We start from the raw sequence: 14654 nt of genomic DNA, 5'->3' as shown, positions 1-14654 counted from the left end.
CCCAAAATTGAACCCTGTGGGACTCCACAAGTCATGGTGCTCTTCTCTGATTTACAATTGCCAATGGTGACAAAGTAACCCCTGTCTCCTAAATATGATTGGAACAAATTTAGGACTGTCCTGTTGTGTTTTCAAATCCTGGTCCTTCTGATTCATCAGTGGTTTAGATAAAAACTGAACTCTTAATTAGTTAGAATTTACTGAGCTGATAAATTAACACTTCATTGAATTTGATATTTTATATCTGCATTTCCCTATGTGAAATAAATTAAATACACAGAGTATTTAATTTTTTTGGCCCCACAAAATTGTGAAATTATGTGTAAAACACATAGGTATTCAACTTAATATTAGATACTTACTTAAATGACTGTTTTAAGCCCTATGGATATTGAATATTGGATTTCCTGACTGTAATTAAGACTGTAATTATGTGAAAATACAGATAACTTTTCACTTTATTACTTATAACACACCCATTATCAAAAAAATCTAAATGCACAGTAGCACAGCAGATTAACTGAAAAGATTCAGAATTCAAATCAGTATCCAATTAGTAACCCAGCAAAACCTAATTGAGAGCATAGTGGAGCATTCAGAGTCCACATGACGAGAAACACTGGGAAACTGTACTGTAGCCATAGTGTCAGTATTTCATATGTTGACCAATCAAACACTGCCAAGCGTCTAACCTGATAAACAGTTCACTGATAGTTTTCTTGAGAAAAATTGCATTTGCCACAAATTAGATACCCTTTAATATTACTTTACAGTATTGTCAAGCTTTCTTTATTCATTAAATCCCTTGCTTCATATTTTTTTAATGTTACTCAGAGCGCATTCCGTGGCTGACCTTGGGTTTGTTTATTTTTGTACAGTGCAGACCACCCCTTTTGGAAAGTCCCCCAAACCAGTCAGCTGGGTTGCATGACAGCATCAGTTGAATGAGATTAGAGAACATTTGTGTTGTAAGTGTAACATAATTAATAATGATTACACTTGCCATTGTACCACAGGTGTATGTGTGTATTTTGGGTCTAGTGTTCTGTCACTTTAAAATACTTGTGTAGTTGCCTTTAAGGGAATGACGCACGTTACGTTCTTCCCAGTTTAACTTGCCCTTGCAAGCGGTCAGTCACGTTATAACATTGTGCCAATTATTTAAGAGATTGTTCATATTTGTTCACAATTATATTGTTATATCAATGCATATGTACCTAAAGGAGTTTAGATATGGACAAAGGCTTTTGTGCATTTGTAGATTTGCATATCCACTATATCTGTTCTACGAACTGCGACGAACGGCATGTGGGCTATGTTGCTAGCTAAGTTAGCCACTTACCAGGCCGCGTGTGTGTGTGTGGTAACATGAGTGTTTCTACATTTTTAGATCACCATTGCTGAAGATACATGTTGAGAACAATCCAGTGATCGCACTGTTTGTCTATTATCAGGTACATATGCATGCTGTAATTGATATTGTTGGTTTTATTGCCCAGTTTAAATTGCCCATGCAAGCGATCACCATTGCTGAAGATAGCCTACATGTTGAGAACAGTCCAGTGATCGCACTGTTTGTCTATTATCAGAATAAACCAACTCAACTGGGAATCCTGGTGTGTGGTGCTTTTACACAATGCAAGATCACGCCTGTTACATAAGGAAAGCAATATTTGAGGTCATTCTCCCTTTGTCCATCCCAGTCCCCTGAAGTGGTCAATTGCAATCCTTGAAAAAATTGTATACTGTATTTATATAGAGCATATGCTTTGTCTTATATGTAACTTTATACGAACAACCAATTAAAGCACTTCAAGCTCAAACTACATCTAAAGCTTAGACCACAAAGGGTCAACAAACATTACACCACCACCAGCAGCGAGCACTATTAACACAAGGCAGGATGGATCCCTGGATTCATGCTGTTTACACCTAATTCTGACCCTACCGTCTGCATGTCGCAGCAGAAATTTACATTAGTTAGATCAGGCAACATTTTTCCAATCTTCAATCATCCAGCTTTGGTGATCGCATATCAGCTGCAGCTTCACCCTGGCATGATCTTCTGCTGCTGCAGCCCATTCACTTCAAGGTTTGACATGTTGTGTGTTCAGAGATGCCTTTCTGCACACCACTGCTGTAAACCTCCGTTATTTGAGCATTTGGGGGCTTTCTGTTAGCTTGAACAAGTCTGTCCATTCTCCTCTGACCTCTCTCATTAACATTAAATTAACAACTCTTGCTGGAATTGCAGCCACATCATTCACTGTTTGGAGGAGCAGCTATTTGTGCTGCCGTTCCTAATAAAGTGACCACTGAGTGTGTGTGTGTGTGTGTGTGTACACACACACACACACATATATATATATATATATATATATATATATACAGTATGCATATGTATGGTTTCTCTGATATACTTTGAGCAAGCTCTTTGATCAACAATGAGGACCTAAAAGATAACTTAGCCTGGTTTCCTGTGGTAACTCCCACCCCCGGCCATTCCAACTCCCACCCCTACCACCATCAGCATTTATGGGTCATAATTTCTGGTCCACCCTTCCGATTCCATACCCATAACCCATAACAGGTGTGGTGGTTTTAAAACCCAATGCATACTCACCATGCTGTTTTAAAATAACAACAACAATGATTTCCTACTTTGAGACACAGAAGCCACACTTTGTTCCCATAATGTTGATATTCCCACTATTGCAATGTTGAAACCACTGACATATTTTATGGCTTCCTAACAGTACGTCACAAGTTTGTGTAGTAAGACAGGAAATGGTTTCATGTTGATGAAGTGTTACGGTTTTTGTGGCAAGTTCTACTGGGGGAAAACACTGAAACTGAAACACTGGTCTGTTGACATTGAGTAAAGCAGCAGTTTAACCTACAAGGTGGCAATTATGGCTGACCACCTTTTCGTATGAATGACAAAGCAGGAGGGATTTCCCATGTGAGTGGCTTATAGTGGAGCAATTCAAGCAGTGCAATTCAATCATGAGCATTGTTTTTTCCCGGATATGCTTTCTGAGGAACTATTCCTGTATGTAGCATTCTCTGCTCTACTGCACTTTTCAACTATGATCTATTCACCTCACTTTCTCTGGCAATGACACATGTACACTGCCTGGCCAAAAAAAAAGTCGCGCACACTAATATTTTGTTGGACCGCCTTTAGCTTTGATTACAGCGCACATTCGACGTGACATTGTTTAGACAACCTTATGCAAGCTCACAACATTTATTTCCGTCCAGAACTGCATTTTTGACCGAGATCTTGTATTGACTACGGGCGAGTCGACCCACTCCGTAAAGTCTTCTCCAGCACATCCCAAAGACTTTCAATGCGGTTAAGGTCAGGACTCTGTGGTGGCCAATTCATGTGTGAAAATGATTCCTCATGCTCCCAGAACCACTTTTTCACAATTTGAGCCCGATGAATCTTGACATTGTCGTCCTGGAATATGCCTGGGAAGAAAAAATCCATTGATGGGATAACCTGGTCATTCAGTACATTCAGGTACTCAGCTGACTTCATTTTATTGCCGCATAACATTGCTGAGCCTAGACCTGACCAATTGAAGCAACCCCAGATCATAGCACTGCCTCCAGAGGCATTATTAATAATAATAATAATAATAATAATAATAATAATAATAATAATAATAATAATAATTATGATGGCAGGCTACTGTCATATGGAAGAAGGTGAGCAAATTTGAAGTCTCTTTTTTGTTGAAAATATGAAGTAAATTCCCCTTTTTGAAAATTGTTACGCATAAACAACATTGCTGATATATGCAAACCTGAGCTTTTTGCAAGAACCTTTTTAATGTTCTGTTTATCCCTCACAATATTTTATTGTCTATTTATTTTACCACTTCTCAGGGTGCGGCTACTTCAATCAATAAACTAACGATTAGTTTGATGGAAGAGGAAAATACAGTCTAAGGCATCCTCTCAGAATATCTCAGAACTGCTCTGATGACTGAAAGGCTATGGCATATGGATTACATCAGTATCATGCTCCTAAAACTAACTAGAGAACTACTTATGCTGTGTGGATGCATGAAATACACCCCTACCAGCAGAAAAGAAAGGCTCATGGATGGTGAGAAAATTATCACTCTGTACCATTTAATAACTACATACGTTGCCTTCTAAATACAGGAGTGCATCAAAATCAAGAATGGGTTCATCATGACTGCAAAACCACCAGTGCGTCACTATTGGAACACCTGCGTTTTCGTTTTTGTACACTACCTCTATATTAGAATGAGTAAGCAATTATTTACCTCAATGAAACTAGACTAAATTTCACACGGTACATTTGTGATCATACTGTACACAGTATGCGGTCTAATTTAAAGGGCAATGAAGAAATGGGGGATTCCAAATGCTCGTCAAAATTTTTCAAAATACCCTACAGCAGGCTAAAAGAGTAAAAGTGTCCAATTAACCATGATGGAAATGAAAATAAAGGCCCCTTGAAATGTAGTACATGATTTCTGAAGGTGTGCAGTGGAACATACTGACAGCTATTCTTTTTATGAGTCAGTGACTCTCTGTTCAAAGGATCCATGTGACACTGAGGTATCAAAAGCATACAATGACATTTAGACACATTGCCTCAGACACTGAAAATGGAAAAAAAAAAAAAGATTTTTTTTTTCATTTTGACACATTATATGACTTCTACAGATTTCTGACGTATAATGGTCTAAATTCTGCGTCAGCACTGCACATAATGCAGTGATTAGCAAAATGACGAAATGGTTGAAATTTGAAATGGTTATGATAACAGCATTATTTAATTTCAATATAATATTTTAATTTAATTAATCTAATTAACTTGTCAAATAAGGTCCCTTCAAGGTTCAACTTTGCATGTTATTCCACAAAAGATACTTCTATGATTTAGTCTGAAATGGTGTGTCCTCTACAAACAGGACAGAGGCTAAAATAGAGTGAGGAAAGGGATCTACTGCTTTACTAGATGGTATATCCTGAGGAGGATCCAGATACCATGAGGGTATCGATCCATGTGAGACCAGCAGCTTGTTCATGGACAGCACTATCAAAACTTTGCTACCAGAGGGCTCCTGTGAATGATGAATTTTGCAATTGGTGTGGCGTTCTGTTTTTCGGAAATAAAATGTTTTATTACAGCAATCAAATATTTCACTACACTGATTTTGAGAGATATATCAGAATAAACTTATGCAGCTAATGACAAGCTAGACCAGTTCAGCCAGAATGAATGGGAAACATTTTTTGACATTTCAACAACATTCATGGGGAAACAAGAAACATACCAGCTCCGCTAGGTTTAATAATGTTTGACACCCCAGGTCTAAATCCTGTCCTTCCTGGTGATGACCATAAATCCAGACTGAATGACTCCATCACCAAGCAGGGGGAGAGGCACTGTCACTGTGTGACTATGATCCTTATGACCTTGGGGGCCTTTCTGTTAGCTAGAACAAGTCTGTCCATTCTCCTCTCTCATTAACATTAAATTAACAACTCTTGCTGGAATTGCAGCCACATCATTCACTGTTTGGAGGAGCAGGCTATTTGTGCTGCCGTTCCTAATAAAGTGACCACTGTGTGTGTGTGTGTGTGTGTGTGTGTCTTTTGCTTGCCTCAGCTGCTGAGTCACAATTGCAGTAAGATGTCTGCTGCTGTGTGTATTTAGGGATCTCAAACTCATCCTCTAGCAGTTCCCCATAAAAGGCTGGTCCTGAGTGGACAGCATTAGATCTCTGTTTTAAATTAAGAATCAGATTAATTTCAGTATAGTCAACCTATTTATCAACTGTAGTGAAATAAATTTTGCCTTAAAAACCCAATAAATAATGAAGCGCATTGATAAAAAAAATTTCTCATCTTTAAGTGCTATCACATTTCAGAAAGTCACAGTTTACTTGTATTACATAAATATGACTCTTTTCTTGTGTTACTTTTGGTAAGACTGGCTATGATATAAAGACAATTTAACAATGTGACGGCAAAAAAATGTGCGCCTTTAAGAACTGAACATTTATCACTTGCCCATGCTTCAGCTAACTGTGGCATTTTAAAAATTACTGCGTGCAATCTTAAACTGATTTCCTCTCATTTTATTGACACAAGCTACAGAAGACATTATATTTGTAATGTATTTCTCCTTCTGAATCTACAATCTCCAATAAGTGCATGGGGGAAAATGCACAGCACTGTAAATAAAGACCAGCTCACCACACTAAGGCCATCTTCAATGCAAAAACCAGTTAGATATCAGCCAGTTGTCTGGACCTCTTTCCCACTGGCCTTCCCTCCATTCATGTACTGCATGTCCCACATACATTACATTATACACATCCACTCACCCCCCATAACCTGTGATTGCTTTTTCTCAGGCACACACACATGTTCCTGACACACACACACACACACAAACAATTTGGATCAGTGAACTGGTTCCCAAACTGTACCACTGCCATCCCTCTGAAAGCTTCCATCTGGCAAAAAGGGCCCCCATTGTCCCCAGCTTCATCTCTCTCCCTGAATTGAGGACAAGCTTGGCAGGGAATGTAACTGTGGCCTTTGGCTGAATAGTTTTCTCACAGCACTGAAAAGGTGCTGTTTTTGTTGTGGGTATTCTCCAGACAAAATCTGTGATAAAGCTTCAAGATGGTTGGTTAATCATGTCGCAGACTTTCTAAATGAATTGGGCATACCAAAAAGGTTTTTATTAAGATTTTTTACAATAAGAGGAATGGTTTGCTGCTAATTAACAAACTACTGGAGTATTAATTCAGCATGTCAATTAATAATCTGCCTCTTTCCCTTAAAATTCACTGTGAAATGTCTTGGTATACCCTTTTTAGTTTTTGATCACCTCACACTGCTGGCATGCACACTGTTCCAGCATGCCAGTCACTAGCATAACCATCTTCACTGGTCTATGCTGGTTTGTGCCACAGGGCAATCTCTCTTTACTTATTTTTTAATGGAAAGTAAATTCATTACTTCTTTAAATCTCAAATGTGGCTAGAATGTTTATCTGCACGTACACTGTAAAGTTTGTTCCTTACAAAACACGTTCCCATGTGACTGAGCAATGCGACACGTTGGAATTCCTTTCCAGTCCTGTAATTCCTGACACTGAACTGTGAATTTTAAGTAAAAATATATAAATAAAACAGCTTTTCTACGTTTATTACCCCTTTCGTGTAAACACTCACATAGGCATACAAAAGGGATATGTCACCCCACATAAAAGAAAAAATAGTGATATCATCAAAATTCTTTCTCCCGCCTCCTCACTGGTGAGCATTTATTCAATTCAGCAGTGGGTTGCACCGTTCCCATGGCATTAACTGACTCAATACCACAAGATAAAGGCGAGCATGAAGGAGACCTTCCAATTCAGACTGTCGAAGAACTTCGAAATAAGCTATGATAACATAACTACGTTTAGATTTTTTGAAAACGTCGTGGTGTCAAACAGAAAATTGCGCCTTGTTTATTCTTTAGAACAGAGAATGTAAGGCGCGGTGACGGCCTTCACCTGCCAGCTGGTTTATGGAGGAGGAGATACGGCATGTAGCTACCTGTTTTCACTTTCTGATACGCGCTGTTATGTTTTGCCGGTCTGTGGACTAAACAAACGACCCTTGTTGTCGGATTCCCGTCATAATCTGCGGCGAGGAATGTGAAGCTGGGGGATTAACGGAGTTTATTCTTTAAATACAGAAACGTGCTATAATACAATGCGGTCCGTGCGTTCCCGTTCCTGTCTTTTGTTAGAGAGAAAAGAGGTTTCCCATCCTCCCAGCAGAATTCCCCATTAGCGTTAGAAACCTGCCATCACATCGCAGACTGAACAGTGTCCGCCTTCAATGCTGCTATGACTTCCTGGAAACGCTACATTCTACGTTGCTTGGTCCTAACTGCTGTGATTAAAACATCTCATTCCGGTAGGTGTTGATGAATTAAGACCGTTATTGTTGTGTATGCTATACAACCACATAAGCAATGTGCTGATTTTAGCAATAAATGCCTGTTTTAAGAGTACTCTTGAATTCTAGTTTATGTTTTAAAGGTTCTTCTACGCTAGTGCAAGGCTACGCGTAATCATTTTCTGTAGCCTATTCGGTGATGAGAGAACGGTGTAACATTTCACCTCACCTGTATATTCTATTTACTAGTGTAGACTGCCATGTATAGTGATGTATTTTAATCATTTGTGGTAATAGATCAAAAATATGTGATTTGAATGTTTTAACTGAACATTATAATGCTGATGTAACAATTGGTAATTGAAAGCAATGTAGCTCTAGAACACTGATTTAGAATTTTTGCTTTTTTCAAAATCAAAAAAACCTACTCTCCACAGGGTTAATAAAGAGATCCTCTACACTAAATAACAATGTAACCAGGCATACACATGAACGATAATAACATCATAATAGTCATGAAAAGACAATTACAACAATTGTATGAGTGATTATAATACTTTGAGGCTGATTGTGTCCTGAACTTGCCTTCTAAAAATCTTAAGTATATCACAAGAGCACTGAGATCTGCGTAATGCAGTGACATATTAATACTATTCAGTGCTTAGTTGCGTCATTATTATTATTTTGTGAGACAAACTTGTGAAAAGACATGTGCATATTAATATTAATATTTAGTTCACAGCTTTTCCCTCTAAATCTTCATTTGACAGCTGATAACGATTGTACTTCACCTTCCATAAAAACCTGCAATGAGTGCCTCTATCGTGGACCTGAGTGTGGCTGGTGCTTTCAGGAGGTATGGTATACTGCCCCACTCTCCAGCTGTAGGCAGTGTGATAACTTGTTGATGAAAGGATGAGAAAATGTCCTTCTTCTGTGGGGAAGACCATGCTCAGCTGATTTATCCTCTCTAAGTGATAGCATTCCCTGAATTTTACTATCACTCTTGAGAGTGCAGATATCCTAAACAAAGGCGCATTCTTTCAAGCTTGAGTCTTACGGTTCTGTAATGAGGGGCTTCCCAGCCGATGCGAGCCACGCTTCAGTGGCAGAGAAAAATGTAGCAGTGGCTTGAAAGTGCTGAGGTGAATGATTCACAGCCCCGTTACGGAACTTAGTGGAATCACTTGTGTGGCAAGGTTAGTAAAGTGCCTTGATTTTGTTTCACTGTGCACCAAACACCATCTGAATAATTTATATTGGAAAACTTGGACTGTTTTGTCATTATTAAAAGTAATTTAGGCCCAAATGTAATCTATCAGACCTTGTTCTTAACTTTAAATGGTGAAACTAGACTATTTTTGCTTACAACACAGATATTTCATTAGTGAAGAGGGTAACATTTACTTATTTTTTCTTAGTTAAAAGTTAGACAAAAGTTAGATATTAAATTTAATATTGACCTCAAAATGGAACACTAGGTCCAAAGATATCAAGACTATCAGTTTACAGCAGTGTTGGGGAAGCTACTCTGAAAATTTAGTTAATTAAGCTACCAATTACTTGACACTGGAAGAAGCTAAGCTACAGCACAGCTTCCAGTAAGAGTAAAGTAGTTAATGAAGCTAAAACTACTTTAAAAAAGTAGTTACTTGTATTGAAGCTACTTCATGAAAAAAATATATAAATAAGATCAAATATGGGCCATGCCAGATGTTGGTTAACTAGTGTTTTTATGCTCAGACTCTCTTTTAATAGCATAAAAATTACTTCATAAGTTAACAGTTCATTTTTTTCAATTTTATTTCAGGGGAGACATGCTCAAGATGAGTTCTCATGAACTTATGTCATTCAGTTTTACTAAAGAATGATGTAACATTTGCTAATCAGACACTTTTTTGACGCTTAATTTCATGAATTCAAAGCCACAGACTCACCAAGCTATATCAACTGGCTAAACGCTAAAATAATCCATTCCTTTAGCTAAACTGCTCTGAGGATCACACTCCCTGAATGACACATTTAGATTATTAAACCACTAACAAACCATGCAGTGTAGCCAATTTTTTACAATGGAAAGTAGCTAACACATGCTCAAAAAGTTTCTAAAATGACATCATATGCTAATTTGCATATGTATGATGCCATCACATACTGTTTTGCATATAACAATGTGTGTGTCACTGGTGGGTGGTCAACACTGTAGCTTCTCTCTGCTATCACTAACCAGCCATTCTTATGTGAAGTGTAGAGCGATAGTGAGTGCCGGAAAGACTGCAGACCCAATAGACGCTTTCAACGGTAACAACATAAACAAACGATACTGCGCATGTGCGTTGTTCTGGCCCTAACTTAACTTCCGGCAGACTTCCGCAAACAATCAATAACAACAGAGTCCCTTTAGACTATTTCTGATAACAAGCAAAATAAATAACAAGTAAATTATGTTAGCTAGCTAGTTAAAACTATGGCAAGCCAGTATTATTTGGGGTTACCAGTCGAAGAAAAGAACCGTTACTTGGCCAAATTCTAATGCGATAACGTTACACTACCAGAAAAACAAACGACAGAAACATAACTGTTGACAGTATTGCACCTTGCGGAGCATCATACATTCCTTGCATAATCCATAACTGTTCTGGGTTACATGCACATTCCTGTGTAAAAAGTGCACTCTCTATGATATTGCTTAAAAACGATGATTACATGAGACAGCTAGTGCTGGGCAGCATGTGTAGCCAATGCAATTACTATAGGTATTTATTTGTATAGCATGCATTGATGGAAAAACATTGTGGCTCTTAATAGTTTGGGTCATCTTGCTAGGTTACCACAACAAAAAATTATCAGGCAATGTAACGCTGTCAAGTCATTGGAAACAGGTATCATAATGTTCGTTCAAAACGTAGCTATAGCGTATCAACTACTAGCATTGATCTAACGTTTCTGTGTAATTTATACAATGTTACCTACGTTTAGGTAGCTAGCTAGCTACAATCAATTTAGTTAGCTAATTGTTCATAACTATTGAAGGCTTGTTACTGGTCAGGTAGCTATTATTAGCTATCGCTTATCATGAGTTTGTTACCTGAAACAAAGTCAGTGTTACAGTGAGAGCACCTATTCGACCACCTTCGTTCGACTGACAGGAAAACGTAAACTGATTTGCAACTATATATGAAATAGGTGAAATATCGGTAACAACCTGCACCTAGTTAAGTAGGAAAAAATGTCCTTGTTATCCTCCCGTGGTTATTTTTTCAACATTTTCACGATTTTTTTTCTGTGCCGGCAAATTAGTCCGACGTGGTCCAGCGCTAGCTTTTGGTTGCTAAGGGGACGTATATCCACAACCCTATATAAATGAATGGAACTTAACATAAATTTGCTAGCATACTGTATAAGTGTCCTGTCTTGCGTATTTGAGGTTAATATGAGAAAGGGCGGTCCGTATCAGCACGTCTAGGAATCCGTACATATTCACTGTTGTAACTCAAGTCGCAGGACGCAAAATAGCCGTTGGGAAAGCAGTTTGACAGTATGAAGCAACGTCTGCGCCATTGGCTTTAATGGGTCACGATGAGATAATTACGAGCCTGTTGCTAGTCTTAAAGTTGATATAGTAAATAAGCCTGTATTAGTATTACTAAATGTGTATGTATGATGTTGGTTTATTTATTTATACAGTTTATTATGTGTATTTTTACAGGACTTACATTTTAATAGGTAACGATGTGCAGTTATTTCTCAAAAATACGAAGTAACAATGGGCAAGCACCAGCTATAATAATCGCAGGGATTCAAGCAATTCGTTTCACAATTCCCTAGTGGGGTTACAAAGTGAAATAATGTACTTTTCCAAATTTTCGAAATGGCATTTGTTCCAAGTTGCACCCCACAGCACAACAACCTGAGCCCAACGTCAGTCTGCTCATCAGTTTAACTTTCACTCCGTTTGTAATCGGTGCCATATTAGCCACTAAACACAAACCCAATAATAAACAAACACAGACCGGAAGTTAATTTAGGGCCAAGCGCATAACCTTGGCAACGTGCGTGCGTCCGATGAAAGCGTCTATAAACAATAGACTGTTTTCCAAGGATGCTGATTCCTGCTCAAAAGGTTGCTGTATTAGTCACTAAAAAGTCATTAAATCTCGCAAGAAAGTAGCCAAGTTGGCAACAATGAAAGTGCCTTGCATTACTAAATTACTTAGTAGCCAACTAGATTAATGTCACAGATGCACTGCAACAATAATGAGAGTTACAGCAATGGTGCGGATTCCGACTCCTCATATGTAGCGTGGTTTCGTCTAAGGACTGTAAGCTACTATTTAGGGAAAAGAGTTCAGGTGGGAAATACTCACTGCACGCAAAAATTTTACCAGACCTCATTTTCGCACTGGCCGGTGAGCACAGACAGAATGTTGCAAATGTCAACTCGAGACAGTTGCGTGGACCTATATGCCTATTTTTTTTTTTTTGTTGCAATTTTATTTTAAAAAGCTGATCTTGCTTTCTGAGTTTAACCCAGGGGAAATTTAGCTTTTCCCATGCTACCTCAGTAAAAAAATCTACTTGGAGATAATTTTTTAAAATCAAAGTAGTTAAGCTACCACGCACTACAGGGAAATGTAATTAAGCTAGTTGCTCCATTATATGTAGTTTGACTTCTCCCCAACACTGGTTTACAGGTACCACGTGATATACTGTAGCTGTGGCATTATTGATTACAGTAGGTTTATCATAAATTTCACTGAGTATATTTACTTCCAACAAGAAGTGTATTATACTTGAACCAAGTCTGTCACGGATATTTTTTTGCCTGCCTGGCTATTCATGTTCATATTATATTCGAAAATCATGAGAATAAGTTCATCTTTAATATGGTCCCATCAAACCTGCATAATTCACCACTGGCCTTGTTTTTATCTCTTGAACAGGGATTTCTAGATGGAGCCCAGATAAGTGAAAGATGTGACTTTGTTCCCAACCTGGTGCAAAAAGGCTGTGAGCTGGAATTTATTGAACATCCTGCCGTTAGAGTGGAAGTGAATGCCACTCTATCCAGCACACAGGTGACGCCAAAAGAGATCACAGTTCAGTTACGAGCAGGTCTGTTGCTGTGCTTCCTTTATAGAGTAGCACATTTTGCTTCCCCAACATGTACACTGCATTTTACAGGTTATTACAGGGGTAGGCAGCCCTGGTCCTGGAGTGCCAGTGATGTATATGTTCTCTTTCAATCTCAACTTACTCACAAGAATTTGATGGATAATTGAGCCTGAGCCTGGACATTCTGAATGGAGAGCACATGGTCACCTGCGTTCATAAAATCTGATTCTTTAAAATGAGCCCAGTTATGTAGTTTTAGGTTTGGATGGAGAAAAAACCAGGGCCATCTCTGGCACTTCAGGCCCAGGGGTTGCCAACCTCTGGGTTATGATATTCTTTCGTAGGAGTTTTCAAACTGGCCTTCTGGAATGTTGCTATGTCTGCTGCTTTTGGCCCCAGCCTCTGCTTTTCACTTCTTAATCAGACCAGTCCTTTGCTTGGCTTTTCTTTGTTCTATCAGACGGTAGACCCTAGCTGAATGCTGCACATAGCATCCATCCATTTTATAAACCTGGGCGGGGTCAATTGGGATTGTGTAATTACTTTGAGTGGAAGTCAGATGCTGTAGCCTAGTAAGTCGTTCATCAGTTGCAAAATAAAAGGCATTTGACCTGCAGAAAATTGCCCTTTTCAAATTGAACATATCAGTTTAGTGTTAGTCAATTTGTGTATTATACAGTGTGAGGGGTTCTTATTTCATGTGTGTCATACAGTGTGAATGGTTTATGTTGGTACATTTATATGTCATTTAGTACATTGTCATTTGCATGAATGGTGTTTGTTCCCTCATGTTCAATCATTTTTAGATTTATTTTTAATACACCAGTGGTAAGCTGCTATTTATCGAACAAGGTAAAGTCTGAAGAGTCATTAGCTCACAGGCGAGTGTATTGGAGGACCGTGTGCACTTCAGTTGAAGTGCTCCTTGCAAGGGTTTGGGTGGCATGGTGCTGAAGTGGGGTCACTGAGCAATTAATGCCAAAAATGTAATAAAAAAGTGCTTTTTAAACAATCAACTGATTTAGAGCAATTATGATACTTGAACCGAGTCTGTCAGATGTTTTTGGATGCCTGGTTATTCATATTCGTGTTGTATTTGAAAAGCATGAGAATAAGTTGATATTTAATATGATGTCCTCAGTTTAAAAAATTGATTTGTTATTTAAAAAAAAAAAAAAACTGATTTGGTGCAATTATGTCCTTCAGAATTCATCCATTATTTTGGAACTGAAAAAAAATGTTATGTGTTGTTGCAGGCAGTGAAACCAGCTTTGTTTTGGAAGTAAGACAGCTGGAACGGTACCCTGTGGACATGTACTACTTGGTGGATGTGTCAGCATCGATGCAGGATAATCTAGATAGGCTGAAGACTGTGGGAATCACCCTGTCAGAGAGGATGAAGGAATATTCCAGTGACTTCCGAGTGGGCTTTGGTTCTTTTGTGGATAAACCTGTCTCTCCGTACATCAGCGTTCACCCTTCAAAAATCAGAAATCCCTGCAGGTATGTCCTCTTGAGATAGATGCTGCACAACCAGTGTGATTATAGTGAGTTTGTATCATTTTGCACTGAGCACTGGTCATT

General features: G+C 38.5%; 1 protein-coding gene across 4 annotated transcripts in view; it reads left to right on the top strand.

Moving 5' to 3' along the window:
• The first annotated feature begins 7315 nt into the window (after positions 1-7315).
• The window catches only part of itgb8 (integrin, beta 8), an 18734-nt gene continuing 11395 nt past the window's right edge, over positions 7316-14654 (top strand). For 2 of the 4 annotated variants that reach the window (XM_035383406.1, XM_035383415.1), the window contains exons 1-4: positions 7316-7973; positions 8726-8811; positions 12899-13070; positions 14327-14573. In XM_035383406.1, the coding sequence (XP_035239297.1) occupies positions 7904-7973; positions 8726-8811; positions 12899-13070; positions 14327-14573 (575 nt within the window). In that variant the 5' untranslated portion in view covers positions 7316-7903. The remainder of the gene's footprint in view (positions 7974-8725; positions 8812-12898; positions 13071-14326; positions 14574-14654) is intronic. The other 2 variants (XM_035383434.1, XM_035383424.1) reach the window with 2 other exon arrangements.

The sequence above is a fragment of the Anguilla anguilla genome, chromosome 1, assembly GCF_013347855.1.
Source record: "Anguilla anguilla isolate fAngAng1 chromosome 1, fAngAng1.pri, whole genome shotgun sequence".
Taxonomy (NCBI): domain Eukaryota; kingdom Metazoa; phylum Chordata; class Actinopteri; order Anguilliformes; family Anguillidae; genus Anguilla; species Anguilla anguilla.
This window is presented reverse-complemented; position numbering and strand designations above follow the sequence as displayed.